We start from the raw sequence: 19,634 nt of genomic DNA, 5'->3' as shown, positions 1-19,634 counted from the left end.
TTTTGGTTTTCCTTGTGACACTTTCTGCTAGTCAGGTAGTTAAGATATGCAATTTACATTTTAGAGATATACCTATGAGCATGGTAACGTCTAGGGAGATCCTATAGCAAAGCTTAGTTTCAATAATTGAAAACTTCTCAGCATTTTAACATATGCTGTTCGGTATTTCTATTGTTGAATGTTATAATGCAGGCTGCAGCTTAATGAGGACATGACATTAGATAGGATAGAGTTAAGCTATGAGCATGGTAGCCTCTAGGGGAGATCCTATGGCGAAGCTTAGTTTCAATAATCGGAAACTTCTCAGCATATTAACATATGAGTTTGGTATTTCTATTGTTGAAGCCTATAATGCATGCTGCAGCCTAATGAGGACATGACATTAGCTAGGATAGAATTAAGCTATGAGCCTGGTAACCTCTAGGAAGATCCTATGGCAAAGCTTAGTTTCAATAATCGAAAACTTGTCTGCATATTAACATATGCCGTTTGGTATTTCTATTGCGGAATGTTATACTGCAGCTTAATAAAGGCATGTGATTAGATAGGATGGAGTTAAGTTTAGTTGCTCTCGGATTAGGGTAGAAGGTAATCGCGAACATTGTTTATGTCACAGTATTGGCTTTATTCAGGTAGTTTCTTGGTTTTTGCTATTTGTTACCATATGATGTTATTGTTCCCTTTTTTGTCTGCTTTGTATGGCTTTCTGTATTCCCTTTTTCATAAGTATTTTCATTTGATGCTTACGAGACCTATAGCCTCTTTAACTAAATCCGCGAGGTAGGGATAACATTTGCATACACTACGAAGCTTTTCTTCTTACACGAAGGTTTTTGCTCTTGTATTGCGGGTTTTCCACTCCATTCAGTTGTATTAGGGCTTTATACTTCTACCTTGGTGATTGTGATTTGCTTTAGTTGATGTGAAATGAGCGAATTTTGGGATATAGGAGGTCTTGTCAGTATGAAACCTATTAAAAGTGAAGAATTGTCATTCTATTGTAGAGTGTTTTTAATTTTGGTTTAAAGTCATGTGATGAAGCTCCTGATTCTGTCGTTGGGGGGAAGCAAGTGAAGTTCGTTTAGCTTTAGGTATAAATTATGTAGCTCACCTAATGGTGGTGCTGCGGTTACTCAATGCTTCTCGAGATAGTGAACAATCTTTTTTCTTGCTCGTTAGTGCTTGACTAATAAGATAAAAAGAGCCATTATTCTTATCGTAGACATTAGATGGCTCTTTGTGTATGTTAATCCGTCTTTTTTCCCCTCTCACCCAAGGAAACTGAGCCCCCTTAGCTTTCTTCAACCAAGCCTCTCCTTATTAGTCGCGGTAAACTATGACCTCTGCACGAATTGTCAATAACACGCCTAAACTGAACTCTCTTTACATACTTGTCAATTTTCAATAATATCTTCCATTTTTCTTTTGAATAATTAAGGATTAATGACCGTCCAAATATTAAGTGGGGTAGCTCCCTCTATATATAATTGGTCTAGGTATTTGGTTCTCCAAGTTCTTCAAACATTATTTAAAAAAATCTTCTCATCATATTAAGTGTCCATACCAACTTTCAATGCCAAATGGCACCAAAATACATATTACTTCAACTATAGGATACATATTCCTTATCTTTCATTTTAAACTCATTTTATATAACCACAAGAGTTACATCGCGATTATCTTTTGTGTCACGACTTGGAACATTTTTCCTACTTTTCATGTTTCTTTCGATTTGTTTAAGTTTTAGTGGACAAAGTTACTCAACGTCGTAGATATATGTCTAATGAACACGCACAATACCGTCATTGTACAAAAATGAGTATTTACATTCACTATGTACGACATGTCACAATTGTGATCGAATATGAAATTACTGGTGTAATTGACTTGGGCGTCGTTTTATATTTGGTTATAATTATGCAAACTATTAGTAATGTAGGAATTATTTATGAGTGAAATCATATATTATTTTATTTATGTATGTATTAGTGATGCATATATAAGTTATTCTATCTTCTATATATTTCTTCATAATTTACACATATATGGTTATGCGTGTTTATAAATTGTTAACCAAACGTTATAAAATAATTTTATTAATGAACAATATATTTTCTATCTACCTGTCAAATATTATATAAGTTATATAAAAATTATCCATTGCGAAGCGTGTTACAAGGATGTATATCACTATACTTTCACAAAAAAAAAAGGGAGAAACAAGATTAAACTTTCAAATTATAAACTCATAACGTATCAATTATTTATCGATGGTCTCTTAAACTTGTCACCAACGATGAGCTCGATATGGTAGACATTTCAATCAAAGACCCCTTTTTAAGAAATCGACATGTGTTGATTGAGTAAACCAATCATTCACAACAAGCCAAGCTTTAGCTTTCTAGTGAGTACCTATTTGTTTTCTCATTTCATTTATGACATTTTTTATACACGCGGAATTGCATAAAACCATCCAAATAATATTTTCAATTCTAATATTGCCTTGATATTTTCTCATTCAAAGAATCTTCTATTTTCATCTCCTATTTAAACCCTCAAAACCTAATTGCTTTTCTTCATCAAACCAATTCCTTTCACACACCAAAACAATACCAACAAGCTCTAACTAAAACTACTTTTAAAGATATTTTTAATAATCGTAGTATTCGAATCAACTTTCTGTCTTTTTAAGTAAATGTCTACTTTAATTGAGTTTCATGTTTTCTCATATCATAATGTGAGAATGGCTAAAAAGATGGTGAATGTGAAGAAGCCATGGATTGAAGTTGCACCACCACTTGTTATTCATCCAACAAAGATTTCTCATTCACCAAATCTTGAGACAATTAAAGAAGAAGAAAAAAATGAAGATGACAAAAAAGATCACTCATTTTAGAGCTTTTATTCAACAATCTCTCTAGTGTTTCATCTTCCCTTTTAATAATTTTTTTTTGGTAAAGGGGAAGAAGGGTATTAGTTGTATTTAATTATTAGAGCAATGTGAGCTATATTCAATATGAAGATATGTGTTCATATATATATATATAATGGAATGAAGATGTGATGAGATTCTTCACTTTCCTATTAGTGTATGTGTACTTAATGTCTCTATGTATTTTGTTAAGAATATGGTTGGTAACAATCTAAAATAATGGTCTCATCTCCATTGTAATGATTTTAATAATTAAAGTTCTATATATAATGTTAATGTAAATGTAAATATACAAAGAAACTATCATATCTAGTGGTTTCACTTTGAGAATATATGATATAAGCAAATTTGTTTTGTCACGGTGAAAATAGGTCAGTAAGTCGTTTTTGATGAACCGATAAAATCTAAGTCCAATTAAAGTTTGATAATCAAAATAATAAGAATCAAAATGTACTATTACACACAAACAAAAACATGTCTCTGTTTATTTTATAGTTTGACTTTAAAAAAGAAAACTATGACAATTAAAAGTGGACGGAGATAGTATTTCGCGACCATGGACTCATGGTATATTTTGGAGCGCAACCCTTTCTCAAATTTACACGAAGGTGAAATTTATATTTCGTGTACCAACTTATCTTTTTATATGATTTATCTTTTACGAAAAAGATTGATAATTTTATTTAAACGTTCTAATTACTTAATGGTTGATGTTTAAATGTTTACTCATTTCTCCTCAATGGAACAATTTTCTTTTAACATGTCTCATTGTTATATATATATCTTTGAATTTGACAATTACTATACATTTATATTAATTTGAAAATTATTCCCAATTGGGAAAATTGATATATGTAGTTCAAGGAGAATAATTACTTCTATATTTAATAATGGAATCCAAAGTAATGCATAAAATACATATAAATTCTAAGGTGAAAAATTTACACGTTAAAAAGTTAAAAAGTAGTGGAGGGGTCAGAATTTTTATTGCTAACATATTTGGATGCAAGAAGCAAACTTGTAATATTATTCAACAACATATTCAAGGCAAAAGTTTCACGAGTATCGTATTCGGATTGCATCTAACATTATATACAACTAAAGTTCAGACAGAAGATATTGAATTTCCTTTATACGATTTTATTTGAAGTTATACTTTGTAAAACCTAACTTCAAGACAATGCATCGATAAAGTTATTCAAAAATAGATAGACTTGCAAAGTGATCCGAATATCGGATATCTTTTCACTTGGGCCTTGTCTAAGATTAAGATCCAAATTTTTGGACCTCCAAAAGTTGATTTGTTTGGTTGATTGATTTGGGCTAAATTTGGGAAAGGCCCAACTATTGACTAGGTTGAGGCTAGTCATTATGTTGTTGGGCTTTTAACAATATTAGAGCACCCAACTAGTGATCCAACCTCTTATTTCGGTTTTCTCGAATCGATAAATTTATAAATCGGAATTCTGATGCATATAGATACAAATGGTTTAATAGGAACAACAACTTTCACAAATATTTGGAACAGTCCATTTCGGTGAAGAAAATGAAGACCACTCGATCAATCTCATCCACTTGATAATTCGTATTAAAAGTTACTAACTCAACTTTCTCTCACTACATATTCTAAATGAAAATTGAACTAATAATGAAATAGTTAAATTTAACTAGAGCTATGTATATATATATATAAGCAAAAAAAATATTAAGACTACAACTTTAACAAGAAAAGTAAAAAGTAAAATATTGTATTTAACTAAAACAAAAACATCAAGAAATTAAACAATGAAACATAATCACAATGTGTATATACCATTTAGTGAATAATTTTTTATTGATAGAGGTTTGATTCATTGAATTAAAATAAATTAATATATCCCATAAAAAATATATCTTTGATTTAAATTAAATAGAATTGAAAAACTTTTATTTTTAAGAAGAGTTGTTGATATTAAATTAGGGGTGGAGGATGAATGATGCAATTTTTTTTGATACATATATATTTGGACTTTAGTGAATAAAAAGAATAAATGAGTCATGACAGGTATTTATTTTATTTAAATAATAAATTTTGGGCGGTTAATTATTTCTATTAGTACTTAATAACCTAATCTATATTGATTAGCTATTTGGACGGTGTGATTAGCTATACATGAGCTTAATTAAAAAGGAAAATTAATAATTGGTACATATTATACATCTTAGACATTATTGTGCTATTTTTTTTTAAATAATTATATGTTAGGCTAATGATATATACAATGAAAATGAGCAAGTGATGCAAATATTAATACACCTATCTTAGAGTTACTTTTTCTGTCACATTTTATATGACCTAGTTTAATTATCGTATACAGATTTTTAAAAAGAAAACTTTTAAAAATTTATGGTCTAAAATAAGTTCATATGTTTGTGTGGCTATAAATCATTTCATTAAGGATAAAATAAACATTTTAAAGTGAAATTATTACTGAATATAAAAATATTTTATTCTTCTTGGAACAGACTAAAAAGAGAATAAATTGTATAAAATGGAACAAAAAGAATAACAAGTTATATACGTGTGAATTTGTTTACATTATCGATCTTAATCTCGAATAAAAGAAAAGTATTTTCGAGTGTTAATCAGCATAATCTTCATAATCTTATAAAGGTAGGATTAAGATTATGTACTATTTTATTCTTCCAAGACTCTATTTATGAGATTACATTGAATTTATTGTAAATATGTTTCATCTGGTTTAATGAGATAAAACATTGGAATTATCCTTTTCCAAATGATGTTAATTACATCAAGTTCTGGATGAGCTTAAGTAAACACTTAAATTTGTACAAAATTGAGTAAACAGATCGAAAGAATATATTAATCGTATAGAAAAAAAAATTTCACAATACATGCAAATCGTCACACACGACAATCACGCGGGATGCACTTAAACAGGTTTGTATTGTGCCCTTTAGGACGTTGTTATTCAACTTTATATACATTTCAATATCTATTTATACACACTCACGTTGAAGAATATGTATATCAGCTAAAATCAAATTAAAAAGGTATGTTTATCTATATTCTTATATTTATCAATAAAAATATTTATACTATATAATAACATTAGTATAATCCAAATTTTCATAATTACAACTTACAAGTTTAACTTACCACATGTTACAAAATAATTTGTTTTGTGGACTTTTTGGACTTTAATTTTTGTGCTTTTAGGTGTGTATTACAGATAAATTTATCTGGCACCTCAGCCACCAAACAAAATGACAACATTCTGTCCCATTGTAACTATTAAAATACAAAATAAATAAATGTTTTTTTTAAAGTTTTTTTCTTCTTAATGATTTAGCATCAATTGGGACCCACTCCATACTTTAATTTTTATTGGATAAGTGTAGAAAAATGGATTTGTGATAAGATAAACAATTACCTAATCTCATCATATTCTCTTTGGTGGTCCCATGTGTTATATTTATTTTTAAGTTCGATTAATTAAAAATTAAAAAGTTTTATTTAAAAATAAAACGCTTTTAACTTATTTAGGGTTTGAATTTAAAGTTATATATAATTTCATCATTTCATAAATAAGAATTCACATATTATTAATATAGGTTATGATATCGTAGTAAGTGTGTTTTATTCTAAATTTTAAATATAGACCTTAATCTATATTAATCGAAGTTTCGATATAAACTTCAGGTACTATATTTAGAGGAAAAAAAAAAGGATTGACATATTAAAGGAATATACAATTTTTAAAAGAAGAACACCAATAATTATCTTGAAAATATGAAATCATATGTAATGTTTTCATTTTATTAGGAAAGAAAACAAAAAAAGAAATTTGTCTTTTTCAGGAAAATAGAAAATAGAAAATATATCGATTGCTGATTTAATGATATGATCACGGCTGCAATAATATATTTAATATAATTTCGTATGTGATATTAGGAAAAAAGTAAAATTTATATTAGTTTGATCTAATTCTTTTTAAGATAAAGAAATTATTTTTGATGAATTCTTGATAAATTAAAAATAACGAAAAATGAACGAGACATAACAATAACGAGTAAAAATGATCCTAACCTATCGAAAATATTAAAATATAAGAACAACATAATAATATAATAATCGAAGCAAATAAATTTAAACCTGTTCCACACAAAAATAAAAATACTTTACTAAAAACATTTTACCCTAATTCTAAAATTTATTACTCATTAAAATTTAAAAATTTGTCTGGTTTAAATTCCTCTACTATTCTTGATTAGTAAATCATGGTTTAATTTGTGGCTAAAAAAAATTGTGACGATTGATTATCAAATCATTAAAAAATTAAAGCAAAAAATGTTTGGACTAGAAAACTCTAGATGATTCATTTGTCTAATATAATGACGTGTTACAAAATGTTTAAAGTCAAAATATTTTTTTTTTGAAAAAATTAATTGGAACTAATTTTTAAAAAGCAAAAAACAATTTTAAAATGTTATTATCTTCCTTGATTTATATATAGTTGCACTAATTATCTTTTAAATAAAACAAATTAACACATAAAAGATAAATATATATACCTCCAAAATTAAATCGATTTTCACAAATTCTATATATTTGTTTCTTTGTTGTAAAACTAAAAAGCTTCTAATTTAAATAATATTTTTGTAGCTAAAACACTTTTATTTTATACATAAAACAAAAGTATTGTCCATCACCTTTTTTATTATTATTTTTATTTTTATAAAGTTTATAATTATTTTGCAATACAGCTAGCAATATACCGTTGCTAGACATGATATGTCCTTTTCCCCACCCTTTTTGGGGTCCAAATTCCATTTGTGAGCTTTTTCATTTAGCTTTACCAAAAATAAAATTACGTTTCGAATCAATTTACGTACATCTCAATCACTTTATTATACATAATAATATTATTATTATTAGTGTCGAATAACTCTACGATTTTGTCTATTAAGAATTATATAAATGAGAAGAAATTATCAACTATATTTTGCTTTTATAAATGTCTGAATCTGAAACCTCATAAGTTTTCTCCTACTTCATTCGGTATCACACCCTATTACGAACTAATTTGCTATTTTTATCTATAGTTTTAAAGAAAAAGTCAATGAGTTTTTGATGGTTAGAAACACTTGATTGATATGAGCAATATGACATTAATCATCAAATTAGCCTATGAATGACAATGACTCACGTAGAAGTTAAATCCAAACTGAAAAAAGCTTTTACAAGATTACTAGCAGCGCGCGATCAAAGTATAATTTTTCGACTATGAAAAAAGCTTTTACTTCGCTAGCCTATCATCTTCAAAAGTAAAAACCTCAAGCGAACAATATCATCTCATATAAGAATACTCTTGAATTATCTTAACCCAAATAAAAATCACCATACAGACGTTAAGTAAGCAATTGAATATTACGACAAAATAGTTCAAAGTTTCTTCAACCTTGATAAAATATCCTGATTCAAGCTTTTGAAATAACGAGTTATGCCCTTCAAATGAATCATGTAACACACAAACTCAAATTTAATGCAGATAACGAACATCGATCGCGAAAATAAAAACGCCAATTGAATTGAGCCGTTGTGTGACAAAGATGTATTGGTTGGCTAATGGGACCAATTGCAAGCTCATAAATTCCCCCAATAATTTGCATTTGGGACCACATTATAATTATTATAACTCAAAAAAAAAATTAATTTTTTTAATTAAAGAATTTTAAAAAAATACTCTTAATCAAACATAAATACCATACCACTACTCTCTCACTCTACACACCAAACAAAAAAAACTTAAACACAAAAAAAACAGAGCATACTCTGTTTTCCCCTGTTTTTCTCTAACAAAAAAACAGAGCATCCTCTGTTTTCCTCTGTTTTCACTCAGATGACGAAAGAAGTCGAAGCGGCTCACGAGCAGGCGGTGGAGTACTCCGCAAAGGATTACACTGATCCACCGCCTGCTCCTCTGATCGATTTCGAGGAATTGACCAAATGGTCACTATACAGAGCAGCAATAGCGGAGTTTATTGCTACTCTGTTATTTCTATATATAACTATTCTTACAGTAATTGGTTACAAACATCAAGCTGATGTTAAAGCCGGAGGCGATATTTGCGGTGGTGTTGGTTTACTTGGTATTGCTTGGGCTTTTGGTGGCATGATCTTTGTTCTTGTTTACTGTACTGCTGGTATTTCTGGTGAGTTTTTTTTTCGAATTTACTCGTTTTTGAATTTATACGTAAAAGATATTAAGTTTTGTCGAATTCATAACTATATAGTAGGTTGCCTTGTTAGTGTCCTTTGTTGAGTGATATTAGAAAGAAGTGGATATGATTAGTTTATGTTTTATCGTTCGGTTGAATTTAGTAATTTTAAAATAAAAATAAGTAGGGATTTGTTTTTGAATTTATACGTAAAAAGGCATTAAGTTCTGTCGAATTCATAACTATATAGGTTGTCTTGTTAGTGTCCTTTGTTTGAGTGATATTAGAAAGAAGTGGATATGTTTAGTTTATGTTTTATCGTTCGCTTGAATTTAGTATTTTTTCGAAATAAAAATAAGTAGGGTGAAGGGTTAAAAATGGCCATATATTTAGAAAAAGTAAACAATTTTTTATATTTGTTAAAAAAAAATGTTTCATTTCTTACCTTTGTCACTAGTAAATTGGCTCGATTTTGCTCTTCTTTTCATGAGATAAATGGAGCTATGAGGTATAGGGTTTAGATGAATTCAGGAATTTTGAATGTAAAATATAAATATATGTGTAAAAAAATCAACTGAAATTACGATAATTAATAGATATAAATTCATCGTAGAGCTAAATACTTGTATCCAACTATATATACTAAAAACAACAATTAAAAGGGAAATTTTAGACCATGGACTAAGTTTTTAAACAAAAAAACCAGTCTTGTGTTTGCTTTGTTCAAATTCTTTACGATTATTATAACAAGTTAAAATATATTCGTCCTTATCAAGTAGTAGTTTATTTTTAGGGTTCAATTGAATTTAATATTTTTGATGTTAAAACAAGTAGGGTGAAAGGGTTAAAATGACTATAAACTACGAAAAAATGAAACAGTTTAACCCTTCGTTAAAAAAATTGTCTCGTTTCTTACCTTTGTCGCTAGCAAAGTGGCTCGATTTTGCTCTTCCAGGCTTACGAAAATGAGTAAATGAAGCTTTGACGTATTAGTTTCAAATAAAAGGGAAAATTTAGACCATTCTTAAAGCTTTTACACATAACATGTCATATAAAATCAACCTTGTTTCTGCTTTGTTCGAGTTTTTTACGATTATTATAACAGATTAAAATATACTGATAATATATATGATGGATTGTAGGTGGACACATCAACCCTGCTGTGACATTTGGGCTATTTTTGGCAAGGAAGGTGTCATTGATTAGGGCTATATTGTACATGGTAGCACAATGTTTGGGTGCAATTTGTGGTGTAGGTTTTGTTAAGGCTTTTCAAAGTGCATACTACAATAGATATGGTGGTGGTGTTAATGTCATGGCAGGAGGACACACCAAGGGTGTTGGTTTGGCTGCTGAAATCATTGGTACTTTTGTATTGGTCTATGTTGTCTTCTCCGCCACCGACCCTAAACGAAGCGCCAGAGACTCTCATGTCCCTGTAAGTAAAATCGAATTCAGACTTCACATATTTTAAATTCTAAATCTGTTGTCAACGTTACATAATGATATGACACAAAATAAAGTATTATTATATTGTATACTCTAGTCTAGTTTAGCTTGTTTAGGGGGTAGGTAGGATTAGGGTTTGGGTGGGGGTGGGGTGGGGGGGGGGGTTTACTTTAATTAATTTCCCCACTAAAAATCAATAATGTGGCTAAAAACAAATCTTATCTTTAATATTTGAAGCATTTTTTTGTGTGGTGTTAATTAGTAAGTGGCCTACCCATTATTAATCTAATTATTTTTCTTGATTTATTAAAGTGGGAGGTGACCTAACTAAAACACTTTACAAAATACAATATAATGAAGTGATTTTGCTTAGTTTGTAATGATATTAAAGATATACACCTATCATATCACTAAATTATTATATAATAAATTTAAATTAATATGAAGTTTTTAAATTAAAACATATGTTTAAAATAAGTGAATATTATGTATATAATAATATATTAGCTCATTAAAGATAAAAAAGAAGTACTTTAAAATTTTGTTGTTGTTTAATATTTATTTTGTTATATTATCTATCGTGTCTTTTTTTATATAGTTTTTAATAGAAATTGGTTATGAATAATTTTTTTTAAAAATTATTTTACCCTTTTTTACGTCTTAAATAAAGGTCTTGGCCCCACTCCCCATTGGATTTGCCGTATTCATGGTTCACCTTGCCACTATTCCGATCACCGGTACCGGAATCAACCCGGCGAGGAGTTTCGGGGCAGCTGTGATTTTCAACGGTGATAAGGCGTGGGACGAACACTGGATTTTCTGGGTCGGGCCATTTATCGGAGCTTTCATCGCCGCTGTCTACCACCAGTACATTCTCCGAGCCGGAGCAATTAAAGCTCTTGGTTCATTCAGAAGCAATGCGTGATAAAAGATGGAATAATTTGAGAAATTTGTAAATAAAAAGTTTGTTATGTCACATCTATCATAAAATGTAACGTGCATCGAGCTTTAAAAAGTTTGTTATTTCAAATGGGGAAAAAAAGGTGTGACTATTCTATCCTTTTGATTTATTTTTTTGTTTTGTTTGCTTTGGATGTATTTAAGTTAAATCTATTTGTAATGTTTGGTTTTATCTAGTTGTCCCTTTGTTATCTTTTTTTGTATTTCTCCTTGATTTCATGTACATTATAATAATAGTGTATATGTTGGGTTAAATTTTTTTTCATGTACTTTGAAATGATTAATTTTGTGAACGCAAATTGTATTTGAGTTGATGATTTATCAAAATCTATGTACATCATATTTTGCGTAAATATGTTGTTGTCAACATAAATATCATCTAAACGAACATATTTGGATGCATAAATAAACTTTAAACATGTACAGTGCAATTAAAAATGTTCGATATGAAGGAAAATAAATAGAAGTGGTGTAGGAATGGAGGTTACCGAGATGGGATAAAGATGAGCTGAATTGAAGGATGAGAAGATATAATTAATATATGACATTATATGTGTGAAATTTATTTTCGTTATATAGTTTTATCATAGGGGATTTATTTTCCTCATTTTTTTTAAAAAAAAAAAGTTAATTGACTGAACATGAAAAAATTGAATAATATTTTTCGTGGTACAAAACACACTATGAAAGCAACATGCTACCTACACAAGGGAATCTCTAAAGTGATGCAAAAATTGGCAAATTCATTTAACTAGGGTTGTCATTTTCACCAAGATGATAAGGTTATGGATTATTTTGTTAATGTATAGGTTATATATGGATTATCATAAAATTAGTATTGTGTAATAGTATGGAATTTCCTTTTCTAGATAATAATTCGATAGACGTGTGAGGGTATTAGGAAAGATAAGATTAGAAACAAAGATATATAAGATAAGATGAGAGTGATATAAACAATGTATAGTGTATACACTATTAAAAATGAAGTCGAAATGGTTCGGACATGTAAAGAGGAGCGATGTCGATATCCAAGTAAAAAAAGTGCGAAAAGTTGACATTGATAGTGTAATTAAGGACATGTAAAGATTGATTGATAAGAATATGAAGATGTGATTAAATATGAAATGACATACATTAAGCTTATCGAGCACATCAACACTAGATAGGAGAGTATGTAGGTCAAGAATTAGAATATAAAGTTAGTAGATAGTCAAGTGATTTTAAAATATAAGGAGGGACGTGCTTTCTCCCGAAAAAAGTGTGAGAGGTTGACAATAATAGGTCGCCTAAGGACACATAGAGATAGATTGAAGAAGATCATTGATAAAAATAATTAAACAAAACACGACATACCTTAAGCTTATCGAACACATGATCAAATACTAAATATGAAAGCATAGATGTCGGGAATCATAAAAGAAAATTAGTAGGTAATCGAATGATTTCTTTATCTTTTCTAGGAGAGCGTGCTTCTCAATTAGAGCACCTTATTTGCTCCTTCATCTGATATCATTACGTTTCTTTCCTTCGATATTTTCATCATAACTTTTTCATTTTTATACTTTTTAGAAAAATCTATTCTGAATAACACGTGAACTCTTATTTAATTATCATATTGGATTTAAAATTGTTTCACACAGAATATTATTTTTATTAGAAATAATCTTTCTATTCCATAAATATAATTTATATAAACTTTACTTTTTCTAAACCCTAATTATTAAATTAAATTATTTTATTATTATTCAATTATTACCCAATATATATTTGTTGTGTTCCTAAACTTGTGGCTTATTTCAAGCATTCTTATCCATTAACCTATATACTAATATAGTATTAGTATATAATATTCATAAAGCTTTATCTTCTAACTATATATTATATCAAAACTAATTTTTTTGGGGTTTGATGCTTCTCGAAAGTGCTATGATTGTTCAATGCCATTTATTTATCTACCAAGCCTTTATTTAATGGTATGTAACGTGTTAGGTGAGCTATATCTTTTAATTTCCTAACAATAATTACATAGAGAGCTTCGTGTAATTGATAAAGTTGATATTACAATTAATTAGCAGGATTATGTATTCAAATTATAAAAATAGCCTCTCTATATATATACAGAGTGAGACGTATATAATAAATTATTTTGATATTTTATTACTTTTTCAAATTTTGCGCATATATAACAGTAACATATCAAATGTAATTTCTTAATTATATTTACAAAATTGAGAATATCTAGCCTCCCCGTATTTTACATGTGGAAGTCACAATATATAATTGTATATAGAGTATAATTTTATAAGATTTTTTTTAAAAAAAATAATTTAGACGTATGCAAACATATTATTTTTGGGTTTGTAGGATCTTTTTTGGTTTTTCTATGTATTAGCGCATGGAAGTTAGGAGCTTTTTGGCATCGGAAAGATTTTTCCGAAAAAACTTTTTGAGGGCCTCTGTAATGAGTTAGGGAAGTATATCGTATAGTTTCATTATTTTAAGGCATACTTTTATATTTAGGGGCTAACTTTTATGAATTACGAAATTTTCTTAGTTTTTCTTGTGTATTAATCCATGGATGTTGACGCCTTTTGTCACCTGGAATATTTTTCTGAAAAAAAATATATGAGGACCTTCGTGTGAGTTGGAGTAGCATTATATATTGTCCCACTATTTTAAGACATATTTTGCACTTAGAGACCAACTTTTATGAATTACGCGAGTTTTTTGATTTTTCCTATGTATTAGCCCATAGAAGTTGGTGTTCTCTAGCGCCCGATAGGCTTTTCTGAAAAAAAAACTTTAGAGGATTTTCGTAATGAGTTGGAAGAACTTTCAGGAATTACCATACTTTCTTGATTTTTCGTGTATATTAATCCATAAATATTGGCGCCTGAAAGGTTTTTCTGAAAAAACTTTATGAGTACTTTCTAATGAGTTGGAAGAGCTTTTAGGAATACCACACTTTCTTGGTTTTTCGTGTGTATTAGCCCATGAATATTGGTGCTTAAAAAGATTTTTTAGAAAAAACTTTATGAGGACTTTCGTAATGAGATGGAAGTGCTTTTAGGAATTACCGTACTTTCTTGGTTTTTCCGTATGTATTAACCCATGAATATTGGCGCTTGAAAAGTTTTTTTTGAAAAAAATTTATGAGGACCTTCATAATGAATTGGGGGAGCATTACGTATAGTTCCACCATTTTATAAGGCTTGATATACTAACCTTTTAATTTGTTGTTTCTTCTTCTTTTTTTTTTTAATTTCTCATCACGTATTTGATATCCATGATAGAGCTCGACTAATTTATTATGCATCGCATGTGATCCTATTTAAGGAAAACACTCTCTATCACGAACTTTTTTTTATATTTAAAACTTATATATAAAATTTCTACTTAAAAAAAAAAAGTAACCTCAAATACTGCACTACGTTCTTCGATTTTTTTTTTAAAAAAAATTCTTTCCTTAATAGATAATGTTCCTCTTATCATATGGTCAATTTTAAGGGTTGGTGAAGTTCCTATCTGTCACCTTCATCAATTGCTCATCTCTTCCTAACTCTTATCTATTCAATAAATTATTTTTTTCTAATGTAACTTAGTTGTGTTTTTAGCTTTTTAATTAGAGTGAGCCTTGGCTTTTAATTATAAATTTTTGCACTTTTGCATATTATGTATCTGCATGTTCGAAATATGAAATCATGATTATTAAAGCTTTCGATGTATATAAGTAGGTGAATTTTTCAAAAAATTGTAATCGAACTTCACTTGACCTAAATTTTGAGGATTTATTCCAAACATTATTTGCTTCACAAATTCTGAAGTTGCTTTTTTTTTTTTTTTTTGCATTTTTGAGCTGATGTATAATAATACGGATTATTCGAAAAATTAGTCAAACGATCATTTAAAAAAATTTCACACAATTAGTCGTTTATATTTTGCTTATAATAAATGGATAATTGAAGAGAAGCCTCGACACTTTGTTGGATGTGACAAAAAGGTTACGAGTTTAAATTGTAAAAATAGTCTAGTGTGAATATGTGGAGTAAGACTCATAAAACTCTTATAGTCCGATCTTTCCCAAAATTCCATATTATTATTATTATTATTATTATGAAAAAAGAATGCACATAATACATACGTGAATTAACAAAGAGCTTTATAAGGCATTGCACAAATTTATATGATATATGCGCTTTTGTGTTCAATTAAAGTGTAGCCCAGCAAGATAAATTCGCGAAATATATTAGGCCAAAGTAGACGATACATATTATAAGGCTTGAATCGTGACCAATATGATTATCAAAATATCAATTTGAAATCAAGAAAATAAAATGTGAAAGTCCAAAGATTTTAAGATATTATTTTACTATATACTATTTATAATATTAGCTTTTGGATTGAAATTGATAGAATATGGGCCAACCAGCTTGTACTATAGTCCAGCCCAAACGTGACCCATTTTGATAAATGGGCCCAACTCAGCACTATACAACCTATCAAAACTATCGTTATTTATGAAAAATTTCTCAATTTTCCGAAACGCACCGAATCAATATTTTTACTAAAAGAATTTAAAATATATAAAAAGTTAAAATGAAATACCCTTTGTTTCATTTTATTTGGCCCTTATAAGGGATTTGTTTTTATTAAAATTATCCATATTAATTAGACTATTCAAAAGTCAAACCAGACTATTATATCACTTTAGTTAGTCATTTAAATGATAAATTATTGAAGTAAGCTTTTTTTTTTTAATACAAGATTCAAATGAAATAAAAAATAAAGTATTTTCAAAAAAGTTCATAGGTTTAATAATATAAGTAGTTCCTTTATATATATATATATATGGACCATTTCATGTGACATTGAAAACTAGAGGGCACAATTCTTGTGACAAAAAATATAAGAGGTGCACAAGTGAAACTCATGAAATAATTATTGTCCTTTGTGTTAGCATATGTTGCGGTGGAATGATTCAGAATAGAGATAAATTTAAAATGTATGAATTTTCGTAACAATTTTAAGTTAATAATCAATAATAATGAGTTCATGTAAGTTATAAAATTTGAACAAAATCTATTGATATTCGTGAACTGGTACCCGACAAGCTGAATTAGATTCTAAAATCGTCCACTCGCGAGTAAATTTCAAGCCGAAAGAGGGAAAAAGAAGTTAAATAAGCATCCAACTCCAATACCAACAAATAGCAATACTTATCTGATCTAAAATTTTGAGTTCGAACTACGAAAATGAAAAATATGTTAACTATAAGTCGGGAATATTTGTAATTATTTCACACGTCACGCATGCAGTATCTTTAGCCCAACAAAAAAAAAAGGGATACCTCTATTTATTTTGCCCTAGGTATTTTTGTTATTCATATATTAGAAATAAAAAAAATAAAAAAAGTGAGCACAAAATTGAAAGCAGATAAGGCAAATTAATATCACTTGGCAGACAACATAGTGAGAGGCATGATTGTAATAATATCTATTTTTATATTTTACATTTTAAATATGAGTATGGTTGAGTGTGGGGGTATAACCAAATTATTTTAATCCAATTTATTTTATGTGTTAAGGAATCTATCGAATATGTATATACAACAATATAATAACATATTCAATATAATTCTACAAGTGAAGTCTGAAAAGAGGAGAGTGCACAGATTTTACTTCTACTTTGAAAGGTAAAAGGTAGAAGAGTGATTTCGATAAAGCCTCGTCTCAAAAAATGAATCCAACAAATATTTATAAAATTAAATTTAAATCTCAGTTACTAATATATGATATATTTATCCTAAAACTAAAATTTATAAAATTCAAATTCTTGCTCTACCTCTAGCGATAGCTTGAAGTCCAATCCATAATCTAAAAAGAACACAAAAGAACCCTATTATCTGTAAGTAGGTACTTCCTTAGTATTGGAAACTATTCAACTTATATATAATATAATTTTTCGACAAAAAAAAAATTCAATTAACGATTACGGGACCAATGTAGCCTCAACACTAGGTGTGTGAGCTAAGAGCGAGGAAAAGGAGGAGCTAAGAGCGAGGAAAAGGAGGACTCAATAAAATATGCTCACACAATATTTACATCAAATCAATGAATACAAAACATGTATTTCGTACATTCATCTATCATTTAATCGTATCTATGTGATATACCTTCTCACTTTATTTTTTAATTACAATAACAACAAACTCACTCAGTGAAAAGTTACAAAGTAAAATTTTGAAAAGACAGAGCATACACACACTTTATTACTATCTCTGCAGTAGGAATGTTATTCATGAATTTGTCATAAATATCGAATACGAATAAATATTTGCTAGAAGGAGTTGCTTGATTGTGTGTTTTGGGGGGTGGGGGGTTTATAAGATAATTGATTTCTACTTTAGCATGCTCATTGTTTCCACCTTTTGCAATAAATTAAAATTGTATGCATGAGTGTGCAAAATACTAGCCACATCATTACTCTCATCAAGTATCAATTTTTAGTGCCTAGTTAATGGTCTTTGCTGGTCTATTAAGCTAAGCAAAACCTCTAACTTAGCTTTAAATTTCATTTTCATGCAAAGAAAATTTGGACCACTAATTAACATCATGAGATTAAAATAGCCTTGTGTCATTAAGCAATTGAATCTACAATTAGTATTATATTATTCTTTAGTATCATACATAAGGCCTTAAAATCATTGTCCATAATATTTCATTATTTATGCATACATTGCCACTCAATTAATACAAATGTCAATCAATAACCTAATTACTTTATGAGCTTCTTCATCATACCATCCCTTTTCTTTTTCCCTTCTCCTTTGTTATGTTCTTTGTTGGAAATATAAACACATAAATATGCGGTCAGAATTTAAAATTTATGAATTTTAATTTCTTATTATCTAAAGATATGAAATCTTAAATTTATAATAATTAAGGAGATTTTTAGTTACAAATACAAAGTTAATTTGAGTCAAAGCTACTAAGTTATGTTGCACTTAAGAGTGACTAAGAGGGAACATAATTCTCAAATACATGGACCAACAAGAATTGTAGTGGAGTAATAAATACTCTTCATCTCTAACAAAACGTCTCGGGTTTGAATCCCCCTAAATACAGAGTCACATTTGTCAAAGAGCGCTTTACATCCCCCCCCCCCTCCCCACAAACACACACACCATGTGAGACTTCCCTACGCGAATCCTGATTTCAGGCTCCAATATAGGTACCGGACACCGGGTGAAAAAACAAAAAAAAGTAAAATCTCAAATACATGAAGCAAAATATGGAGATCATAATGTATTCTTTTAAAAAAATTATCCATCCTATCAAAGTAAACAATCCCATCTGGACATATCAAGAACCAATCATAATGAAGGGATTACAACACTAATTACACTTATTAAACAATAAGAAGAATCACCCAATCATTACCCAAAAAGAAGAAAAAGGATTTAGAGAAAAACTAGCAGAATTGTTTTTAATAATCCCTCATTAAATAAGATTATTAACACATTTTTGTTATTTAAAGATAAAAGTTGTCTCTCCCTAATTCCTATTATTATTTTTAATGGTTGTAAATCATCAAGTGGAATAGAATACCAAGTAAAAATTACTTTTCTAGAGAATTCATTATTTGTATAACCAATTGCTTAAGCAAAAATTCTTTACTTTTTTGGACTAACATGCATGACATTCATTTATTTGCTACTAAAAAAATCCCATGGGAGTGAGTGATGAAAACAACTTTAATGGAGTTTTAGACATTGATAGTATTTCTATCATTTGGTTCCCTCTTTTCCACAATACATTCAATTCTAAGCAACCTCCACTTCCCTCATTTTTCTTCTTCTTATAAAATCCCATTCTAAGTCCAAACATTCCCTCATCCAAACCAAAATTCTTGATTCAGTTCCCCATCTTAACGACAGAAAATAGGATCGATTAGATTCAATCGTGCTCTATTCCCTCATAAAATTCCATTACAAGTGCAAGCATTCCCTCATTCAAACCAAAATTCTTGATTCAGTTCCCCATCTTAACGACAGAAAACAGGATTAATCAGA

The 19,634-nt window shown here is 28.9% G+C and overlaps 1 protein-coding gene and 1 long non-coding RNA gene across 3 annotated transcripts; one reads left to right on the top strand and one right to left on the bottom strand.

Moving 5' to 3' along the window:
* Positions 1–8,060: 8,060 nt before the first annotated feature.
* LOC138339700 (uncharacterized) lies at positions 8,061–8,962 on the bottom strand. Its single transcript, XR_011212547.1, has 2 exons — positions 8,832–8,962; positions 8,061–8,778 (listed from the first exon to the last, which is right to left on the bottom strand). It is a non-coding gene; the product is annotated as an uncharacterized lncRNA (long non-coding RNA).
* PIP2-6 (aquaporin PIP2-6) lies at positions 8,722–11,826 on the top strand. 2 transcript variants are annotated; one of them, NM_001366139.1, is given in 4 exon segments: positions 8,722–8,854; positions 8,906–9,148; positions 10,297–10,592; positions 11,274–11,826. In NM_001366139.1, coding segments are annotated over 4 exon segments (813 nt in total). In that variant the 5' UTR covers positions 8,722–8,835; the 3' UTR covers positions 11,529–11,826.
* Positions 11,827–19,634: the final 7,808 nt, after the last annotated feature.

The sequence above is a fragment of the Solanum lycopersicum genome, chromosome 11 (assembly GCF_036512215.1).
Source record: "Solanum lycopersicum chromosome 11, SLM_r2.1".
NCBI lineage: Eukaryota > Viridiplantae > Streptophyta > Magnoliopsida > Solanales > Solanaceae > Solanum > Solanum lycopersicum.
The sequence above is the reverse complement of the archived record's forward strand: the minus strand, read 5'-3'. Positions and strand labels throughout refer to the sequence as shown.